General features: G+C 42.8%; 1 protein-coding gene across 1 annotated transcript; it reads left to right on the top strand.

Annotated features, from left to right (window-relative positions):
- The first annotated feature begins 1,040 nt into the window (after positions 1-1,040).
- On the top strand, positions 1,041-10,381 carry LOC136119108 (lysozyme-like protein 1). Its single transcript, XM_065872529.1, has 4 exons — positions 1,041-1,180; positions 1,676-1,834; positions 9,393-9,471; positions 10,245-10,381. Exons 1-4 carry the CDS (start codon positions 1,042-1,044, stop codon positions 10,312-10,314), a joined length of 447 nt encoding a protein of 148 aa, XP_065728601.1. The 5' UTR covers position 1,041; the 3' UTR covers positions 10,315-10,381.
- Positions 10,382-10,774: the final 393 nt, after the last annotated feature.

Raw genomic sequence — 10,774 nt, 5'->3', positions numbered from 1 at the left:
TCAGCCCTGTTTTTAGCCTCACCTCTCAGCTGGAAAACTTAGCTCCACGAGGAGAAACTAACAACTCTAGAAACTTCCAGACAGATAAAGAAAATGATACTGAATGAAAATATGTATGAATATCAGGTTCAGTATGAGGAACAGTATTCAGAAATTTCACTCCACCCTCATCCCAGCAAGGTTGCCCTATTTGGGGAAGACAGATTCCTTCGAGAGGAACCACTTCTGGAAAACCAGTAGCCAGTGAGGCATGGACCTCTTGATCCTACTCCCATTTTAAATAATTCAGTGGGGTCTCTTTACGCCCTCTCCACTCCCACCACCAACACTTTCCTACTCTTCTGACCCACAGTCATCCACCCCGTCTTGCTCCTCAGCTGACACCAGACTTTTAGGAAGGCCGGTGAAACAGTGATGGAAGAAACCCCAAAAACATTGCATTTGCAATGTAACACTGATATTTTTGAAGCAACATTCCCACATTTGGAAAAGTACCAAGGAAAGAGAAAGGAAGAAGGATAAGGTGCTAAATCTTCTCCCTTTAATAAACCTCCATCAGTAAATCTTAAAGTGGTCCATGTAGACCCATGTATATTTCATCTCTGGCTGAAACTGAGGTGTCTGTTTCCATGTGCATAGGGAATGGTTACCTCTTAGTATTCTATTTTTTGTTTTGTTTTGTTTCATAGAGTTAAAATGGGAGTCCTAGAAATGCTTCACACTCTGTGGTTTCCTTCCGGACGTCAATAGAGGGTTAATTTCTTTGCATGCCTGGTCCTGGGAACATAGCATTTACTTGAAAGTAACCATGTAGAAAGGCTTAGAGAGCCTGCACTCACCCTTTTCCTGTACTGTGTACTCACTGCCCTTGGTTTTTCCCTGATGCTGGCTCTGAATGTTCACAAGTGACAGGAAACATCTAGGCTGGCAGATTTCGAAGTTCTCATTGGCGATAGACTTAGTCTCAGGAATCAGGACAAAGCAGGGCTGTCTGATGTGGTCTCTCATTTTTGACAGGTTCTGCCTTCAACACACCTGGGGATGAAGGCTGCTGGTACCTTGGCCCTGATGGGCTGCCTGATCACGGTCGTTGAACCCAAAATCTACACTCGCTGTAAACTGGCAAAAATATTTTCGAGGGCTGGCCTGGACAATTACCGGGGCTTTAGCCTTGGAAACTGTGAGATTTCTCCCTTCCTGTTCTTTTTCTTCCCTTGGACTCTCCCTTGGGATGTCAAAGGCCCCATCCACACTCACTTCTGTTTGCTCCAAACCTGTCCATGCTCTGCCCCACCAGGGACGGCTGCTGGCTGTTCACATGTCCTCAACTGCTGCTCTCGGGGACTTCTCTCCTCCTCCCTGCCCCTCTTGTCCTCACTCCTGGAGTCCTGTACGAATGACACCAGCAAGAGAAGGGGAAAACACCACCATTCTTGCTGACAGTGTAGGGGGCAGATCTGACGTTTAGTCTACTCCAAACTCAGCCACTGACTATGTGTGCCACCCTGCCCATCCTGTGCCCCTCGGGTGCACTACCAGCCCTGACCCTCCCCAAGCTTTGTCGGGAGCAGAACATGTTCCCTTAACCTGTATAAGGGAACTCTCCCCCTCAGAGCAGGGTTGGAGAAAAAAATGCATTTTTTTCCCTCACATTTCTGGCTTTTTCTCCCTCTAGGGATCTGCATGGCCTACTACGAGAGCCACTACAACACCACTGCTCAGACTGACCTGGAGGATGGGAGCACCGACTACGGCATTTTTAAGATAAACAGTTACACGTGGTGCAGACGTGCGAAGCTGCAAGAGAAAAACCACTGTCATGTGGCCTGCACAGGTATGCTTTTGACTCTACAAATATTATCCGTAGGGATAGATGGGAAAGTTGATCATGGAATATCCACCCACCTTCTGCTTTAACCAAAATTTGGAGTCCAGATGTGCAAGTAGGTCTGCACCAGGCTAGTAGGTTATTCAACAGTTCCCCAAGGTGACACTCATGATCCTGTGGCCTACATCCAAAGATGACTTTTCCCTTCTAGGGTAGTTTTTATGAAGCCCACCACAAAAACAGGGGCCTGGATAAATGACCTTACTACCCTTTCATGCATAGAAAAGTTAAATATATTCATTAAGAAGGAAAAGGCTGTTCACCAACTGCTTTCCATAAGCAATTCACTCAATACATGCAGTTTATGCTTCTTTGTACAGAATGAGCCAAATAAATTCACTTCACACAGCACTTCGTAAACAGCAGAAATGACGCTAGAATTCACTTCCAAGTCTTTTACTTCAATCGCTTGAGAAATATATGTGTGCACAGAACTGAGCATAGCAGGACGCATCAGACACGAATTCTGGTGTTAGGGAAAGAATATGTGCTTATACGAAGTTCGATAAATGACTGTAAACAGGTGTGGGCTTCCGAGGAAAGAGATATTATTAATAAAGTCATGGGAAGCTTTGTAGACATAATGATATTTTATCTAAGATTTAGAAGATAGGTAAGATTTGGATATTCAAAGATAGAGAAGTGTCATTCCAGGTAAGGAGAACAAAAAAGCAAAAAGGTGCATGAAAAATAACAGGACATGTGGTTGTAAACGTTGATGACTACCTGACCGCACAGGACCTTGGGACCCAGGCTAAGGAGCATACACTGATTTCTGCCTGCACTAGGAAATCAGAATAGGTCAGTTGATTCAACATTGCTTCAGAAAAATTAGTATGCAAGCTGGGTGTGAGAGAGATTAAAGAAGAGATGATTTAAGTGAGAGATAAAAAGACCTGAATGATGGTCATGGCTGGTGGTATGGAGAAGAATATGCAAGGGACACTCAATGGTAGAAGGATGGAGTGAATAAGTGGTTGTCTTGTTTGCTCCCCCTCTAGAAGGTAAGTTCTGTGAGGGCAGGAGTTTTATCTGTTTTGATCACTGGTGTATCCTCAGTGCCTAGAATGGTCCCTGGCCACAGTTGGAACTCAAGAAATATTCATCAACTAAATGAATGTAGGGAAAAGAGCAAGGGTGAAGACAAAGAGTGCTAAAATTCCTTAGGAGCAGGAAATAAACTTTTATTTCTCTTGGACACATACAAGATAATCAGTACATAACTGTGAATGTATGAATGACGGAACACTGTTAATTTACCTAATAAGTTGTCCCTACTCCTACAATACTATGGAATGCTCGCTACCTCCTGACCAATTGTTGGTCAACCCTTAATTTAGAGCATTCTTTTGTTGAGCCAAAATCCATGTCCTTATAGCTTTATTCCATTAATGCTAGTTTTTCCTTCTGGATTTATTCAAAACAGATTTTCTCTATTTTATACACAGCAACTTATTAAATGTTTGAAAATAATTAGTAGGTGTTTCTCATCTTCAATTCTTATCTCCGAGGCTCAAACATTCAGTACCTTCACTTTGTTACATGTTTGACTTTTAAACTCGTTCCCTTCTTGGTCACTTTCAGTAGCATCTCCTATGAGCTTGCCAATAGAGTCTTCTAGTTAAACATGGTGGTTGGATGTGTATATTGTTAGAAGCTGGAAAGTGAGAGGACAAATGGTGACTAATTTAGCAATTAGAGAATTGTTAAATCCTGAATTTTAAACTGACCATGGGAAAGCCAAGAAGCAACCACAGGATCCCAAAAGGGCTCAGAAATTAGCAGCATCAGCTACTTCCGGAAACTGGAGTGAAGGCAGGTTGACAACAGGACGATCAGTTGGAAATCCAGTTAAGGAGCAGCTGATTCCCCTCCTGATTCCATTCATGTATTGACTGCTCCTCCTTAACCCTGGCAGGATACTGGGGCTCTCTCTCCTGGACAGGATAAGTAGAACATCTCTCAACTGAGAGACCTCGCCAACATTTGAGTGTGAGAGCTCCATACTAAACATGGAGTTAAGTTTCTGTAGTCCCAGTCACCTTCCTCCACTCCGATCCTGGAATGTTGGCAACCAGCCTAGCCTCTCCAGAAGAGAAGACCTTGTTCTGGGGAATCCAGCCAGATGGAAAGGAAGTAACTGAAGTGGGACTTCCCAGTGAACAAACTAGTTAGATCTCCCTACAGTGAGATGCACAGTTGAAAATCCCCACCTCTGTGTACAGAACTCCTAATCAGCTTTTTAGTGTCCCTCTCCTAAATAAGTGCAGATAACTAAGGGGCATTAGACTTCATAGGAGTGTCACTGACATGAAAGAATGAGACCACCACCACCACCAACAGCAACAACAAAAACCAGATAAAAGTAACTTATTGAAAGCAGAGATTATGCTGGGAAATGAAAACTTCAAAAAGAAACTATCATTAATATCTTTGATATGTTTACATTTATAGTGAATTTCTCATAGACAGCATATAATTGGGTGTTGCTTTTATAGCCAGTCCAACAACTTCTGCTTTTCAACAGTAATGTTTAGACCAGGGAACTTTTTCTGAAAGGGACAGATAATAAACAGTTTAGGTGTTGTGAGCCTTATAGTCTCTTTTGTAACTATTCGACTCTTCACGTAGCACAAAAGCAGTCACAGACAATACGTAAATGAATGGGCATGATTGTGTTCTAATAAAACTTTATTTACAAAAACAGAGGGTGGGCCTGTGGGTCCTACATAGTTTGCTGAACCTTGATTTTGATCATTTATATTTAATGTAATTGCTGATATGATTACTTTAAAATCTACCATCTATTTGTGGGATCTATCCATCTATTCTTGATTTATTTTTCCTGCCTTCTTTTGGATTAATTGAATCTTTCCAGTATTCTCTCTTATTTCCACCACTGGCTTATTAGCTGTACTTCTGTTTTATTTTTAGTTGTTCCTCTAGGGTTTACAATATGCATCACATTCTACCTTCAAAAAACATTATACCACTTCACATATAATAGAGTTGACCCTTGATTTTCTTGGGCTCCCTGTAGATAATGTGTCCTTTTTCCTCTAGCCCCTTTTTACAATTTCCTCTTTGTCACCAATTTTCAGCAATTTGATCACAAATGTCTGTTTTTTGTGTGTGTTTATCTTGCTTGATATTCGCTAACATTTTGGATCCCTGAGTGGATAATTTTTTAATTTCTCCTTCTAGGAGTCTAATAACACATGTGTTAGATCATTTAATGTTTTCCTATAGGTCACTGAGGCTCTTCATTTTTTTTTCAGCCTTTTTCACTTTCTTTGTTTTTTTTCTTTTTCAATTGTTTCCACCACCCTATGTTCAAGTTCTCTGATCTTTCTTCTGAAGTGCCTAATCTATTAAATTCACCAGTTGAATGTTTCATTTCAGGTAATGCATTTTTTCAGTGCTAGGTAATTATTTTATATCTTTCATTTCTCTCATTTGATTCATGTTTTCCTGTAAGTCCTTGATAGCAATAAACATATTTATAAGCACTGTTTTAAGTTTCTTGTCTGCTAATTCAATCAACTCTGTCACTTCTGGGTCTTCCCTTTGACTGATCTTTCTCCTGGTTATGGGTTACATTTCCATACCTCTTCGTACATGTGATCGCTTTTTATTGGATACTAGACAGCGTGTGTATTACATTGTTGAGTGTCAGGATTGTGTTGTCTTCCTTTAAGGATTATTGAAGTTCATCTTGGCAAGCAGTTAGTTCTGGTCAGGGATGTTCTAGAGCAGTCATTATGGGAGGACTAGTTCAGCCTTACTCTCAAAGTATTTCCCTTTTAGCCTCTCTTGAATATCCTAAGGTTCGGCAAAGTCTCTCTCCTCTGGCCAGTCAGAAATCATGTCTCCCAGCCCTGACTGATCCCTGCAATTGTTGAGGTCCCTCACAACAGTTCTCTGACTAGTCTCATGGAGTTTTACCCTTGACATGCCCGGTTTGGTCTTCAGCCAAAGACTCAGTGACATCTCTCTGCAGAGCTCAGGCGTGCTCCTTTTGGTGACTCCTTCCTCTCAGGGAGCCTCTCGACAAATGCCAACTGTCTCAGCCTCTCATCTCTGTCTCCTCCACGTAGACTGCCATCTCCTGTCTGGGTTTTACCTTCAAGGTCTGGAAAGTGGCACTGGGCAGACAGTCACAGAAGTCACAAGGTGAGCCTCGTCTGGTTTCTATCTCTCAAGGATTCTGCATTCCCTGTTGTCTAATGCCTGAAAATCATGATCACATGTTTTGTCTAGTTGTCTAGTTGTTTACAGTAGGAGAGAAAATCTGCCGCTCACGGCCGTGCTTGACTTTACATGCAGTTTACTGATTGAGGATTGTCCAATGTTGTGCCAGTTAAGGAAGTCTGGGGTAAATGTATATCTGCAAGACAACCATGGATTCTCAGAAATTAAAATGTTAGATGGTTCGTGGTTAGAGGCGAAGGATCACTCATATCTGCTTTCTCATCATCAAAAGCCTGGGATTTTTAGGGACAGCTTTAAAATAGAAAACAGGATGTTGGTTTTATACCCTAATCACCCTCTATGACCGGCCGCCCCCAGGCTCAGGCCAGAGAGGCTGTAATTAGGGACAATGTCATTCTGTCCCATGGATTACAGAAGTAGGGACATTCGTCATGGGAACCTAGAAACAAGCTAGCATTAGAGTGTGTGTGCAAGGTAGGTGACACCTCATGCGTGTACAGAATACATGCACCTCACGCCCACCTCCTGAAGCTACATGCTCTTGTTAGTACCAGACCAAACCACATTCCTCAGATTGCTGCCGGCCTTCCCAAACTATTTGGACATAATATTTGTTATATATACATATATAGAAATATAAACATATCTATGTATACACAAACTCACATACCTATAATAATATAATAGCAATCTTTATTTCCCTCCAATAACTTAGTCCTCATTAAAATAAGAGATGTTTAAGAAAACCATCATTGCCCCCTGTATCTAGGCTAGCCCACTTACATTAATCTCTATTTCTCATATCAGCCTGGTATCTGAGTTGGCCATTGTCACTTCAGAGAGTACGAGGAGATGTAAATTCTGGGTTAAGATAGTGGTATTTGCATTGGGGGCCAGGACTATGCTGGGGAGAGACAGACTTTGCAGTAGAACTCATCTTACCTGAAAAGAACGAGTTCTTTTTGTGTAGATTGTTGCTGTTTTCTTTTGTTGGATGGGGGAGAATAAATGATTCCGTGGAACGATGCTTTGATGTTCAACCTAACCCTTTCCTTATCTGTGTTTGACTGGACAGAATTGTCTACTTGAAGTAAATGGAGCAGAAGCCATTCTTGGCTCGGGCGCCGGTATATACCTGCTCTCTGGGCTCATTTCTGCCCCTCTGCTGCCCCTCTGTGGCAATTTCACTGGGTTTCTCACATCTCAGCCCCGTGCCAGGTTCTTTATTCCCCAGCCCCGACCTAGCTTAACACATTAGCCTAAGGAAATTCAAACTCACGTCCAACTTGCACTTGCAAAACCTCTCAGTTGTGCAACAAACTGGGACATTGACAAACACGTTCCACCATCTGTACGACCTGGGCCTGCAGTACCTACGCCTCCCACCAAACCGTGCACAGCATCTCCAGATGGGCAACCTGCCGCACCACAAACACGAGCTTTGTTCCCTGTGTACTGGCCCCAGGGCTGCGCCGAGGCAGGTCTCACAGCGTACCCTCTGCTTCTTCCCTACTCTGTGTAATCTGTGTCCTGCCATCCCTGGAGACTCCAGAGACCCCACTTCTCCTAGGAAACAGGCCCCAACCACGTTCAATCACAAGCCCCAGTGTCTCAAGCACTCATCAGGAATGTATGCACACGAAGTAAAGTGTTTCTAAGTAATCTGAACTTGTATTAGATACCAAGCCCTTAAGTTTGGATAATAATTACTTGAAAAATTAATGAAGTATTTATACTTTTATTATCGACTTTTTTAGCAGACGGTGTTGCACGGGCTGGAACCTTGTTGCAGTAGCTCTGTTGGAAGGAAGTGGCCTTAGGTTTGAAGGCAGACTCGCTTACTGGGTGTATGACCTCAGTTTACAGGGATGATAATGGCTGTAGCCATGGTAATCCTGTAGTATGAGGGAGATAATGCATGAAGAGGCTTCATGTGTGCTGGACATAGGGTACGTTTTCCATAAAGGTCAACTAATAGCAATAGCTATTGTTATAAATAATTCTCTTCCCAGAAACAAGGCAAAAGACTTTTATAAGCTAATAAAGCTTTATTTGCTTTCCAGAAAAGTTGAATCCATTACACTTCCATCAGCAAGAACTCAGGAGTGCATATGTCATTGCACCCTTGTCAATATCGAGCGTTACCCAATTCCTGCAAAATCTTTGCTCAGTTGTTAAATAGAAATTCTGTCAAATGGTTTGGGTTTTTGTGTCTTGGATTGGTGGTTGTGGTGGGCGTGGATGTGGATTTCCCAGGTTCCCCTCAAAGGAAGGACATTTGGTCCCAGCTGCATTTGTGTGATTTGCACACTGTCTACTAGCACCTGCTCGGGTGTCAAGAGCTGCATCCCCTAGGGTTCTGCCCCTGTGGGCAGCCCAAACCCGGGGAGTGAGTGCAGCACTCACTGGCAACTCTAGACCAACCTGGGGCAACTCTGGGGGGTCCAACCTGGGCAACTCTGATGGGCAACATTCACCACAGGCTCAAGGTCAGGGGGTGAGGTTTGATGGGCCTAGATCACAGCTATGGTCTCCGCCTGCCCAGCCCTGCTTCTGCCCATTTCTTCTACAGGCGTGGATCCCTAATAAATACCTTGCACTCCAAACCCATCTCAGCAACTGCTTCTGGAGAAACCAACTTGCAACAGAAATGATGTTGGACTTTTTTGTTCATTTGCCTTTTTCTGTCGTGTTTGTGTTGAGAAGGATTTTGAGGTCACTTCTGATGAAGCAATATCAATGAACACATTTTCAGTTGAAAGATTTGTTACATCTGAAAGCCATAGAAAAAGTAACAAAGGCAAGGGTTGATGTATTTGACATAAAACTTAAAAATTTCTGCATGTGAAAAACACCTTGGGTAAAAAGAAAATTATTGCACAAACCAGAAAGTTCCAATAGGCAAAAGTTTAATAATTATCTATAAAGAGATGTTCCATGTCAAATTAACACAAGTAAAGAAAACACTGTACTGTCCTCTCTCACTTGTGTGTTTCTTTAGGACATAAAAAACATTTTCCTGTTGTGTTTTCCCTAAACACATTTCCAAAAACCTTTCAGGGCTGGTCCATTCCTCTGAAACATCAAGGAGTCTGAAATTTTAAGGTATGGATGGTCTAGAAACAAAAACAGTTCTTTGATTTGTGAAGAAGCGTAACAAAAATAAGGGTATGGCTCATGGTTCTTCCAACCCACCTGTTCCAAAAGCAGTGAGAAAAGTGAAGAAAATCTGATTCTGGCCTCCCCAGCTCCAACAATAAAATCTCAGCTAACCCTCTAGTCTCTCTTACAGACTTGATCACTGACGACCTCACAGATGCAATTATCTGTGCCAAGAAAATTGTTAAAGAGACAGATGGGATGAACTACTGGTAAGAGTCTTTCCTTGGGAGACAAACTGATGTGGGTGGAACCTACAGTGTGTCTGTCTGTCACCGCTGCAGGGGATGGAGACAAGTTCACCTCTGCAGAGTGGTCCAGTGATTTTCATGTGACTTAGTCTATATCCTCCTCTCTTAGGGTGTGGGTGTGCAGTGAACCTGGTAGAAGGGATTAGTATATGGGGAGGAGAAGTGGTAAGGAGTTAGAATAATTTGCAATTGCTTTCAACGTCAAGGTATTCCAAACAATGAAGAGGGAGGTGCTTTCTCATGTGAATTGGAGAGCATCCGTGAAGACAACACACCAGAGGAAAAAGCTCGAGTTTGCTCTAGATTTGGATAAGGTTTTGGAAGTCTATGGCAGGGAGAGGAAAATGACCATGTCAGTTGCATGAGAAATGGACAGGAAACTTCCCCAGGTTGTGCATGAGACATGGCTACGCTGGCGCCCATTGTCATCTCTGCGGCTGTGTTTCTTGTGAATGTTGTTAATCAGGTCACTCACTTGGGGATCCCAAATTTTCAGAGATGTGGATGTTTGACCAAATGACCCATCCTTATAAAAGTTGCTTACTTGTTGCCGGGGCTAATATGGGCTCTAGGAAAAAACCAGGGAGAGGAAAGTCATAACAAGGCAAAAGGATGGAGTCCTTGGATCTCAGAAGCAAATGACACTGAGCCCTGGGCACCGCGGGTTACATGGGTTAATTGTCTGTGGTGTTTGAACCTCAGAATATTTGTTCCTGCTTCCCTCTCCTCCTTAGGCAAGGCTGGAAGAAGCATTGTGAAGGCAAAGACCTGTCTGGGTGGAAAAAGGGATGTGAGGTTTCATGAACTGGACTGGCACCAAGGATGCTTCACAACAGCCCCCTAGGATTTGTAAGAACAGTCGTGTCATCTTGTCTCCCTTCCTCCTAATAGTCCTTCTAGAGTTGGAGAGGGAAAGTTAAGCTATCTTTTTAAGGAAATAAATAGTTCCATTTAAATGTCTTGACTTTACCCTGACTAAATTTCAATGATGTCGTAATAGCACATGGTTAAGACTTGAAAAGTAACCTACAAAATGTTCTAGCCCTGGAAGGAACAAGCTTCTCTTCTTTACTGTAATAAGTCCTGATTCCTGTGGCCCTGAAATGGCTGCTTATTTTAAAAATACGATTCCCAGGTCAAGGAGAACGCTGGAGAAATGACCATAGTTTGCTGACCTCTGTCCTGGAGCAGTAAGCCCTTCTTCTCCTGGTCATCGGATGAATAGCCCTTCCTCAGCTCATCTCTGCCAGAGAGAATGTTCCTG

This window comes from Phocoena phocoena, chromosome 2 (genome assembly GCF_963924675.1).
Source record: "Phocoena phocoena chromosome 2, mPhoPho1.1, whole genome shotgun sequence".
NCBI lineage: Eukaryota > Metazoa > Chordata > Mammalia > Artiodactyla > Phocoenidae > Phocoena > Phocoena phocoena.
Note: the sequence above shows the minus strand (reverse complement) of the source record. Positions and strands in the feature narration are given on the sequence as shown.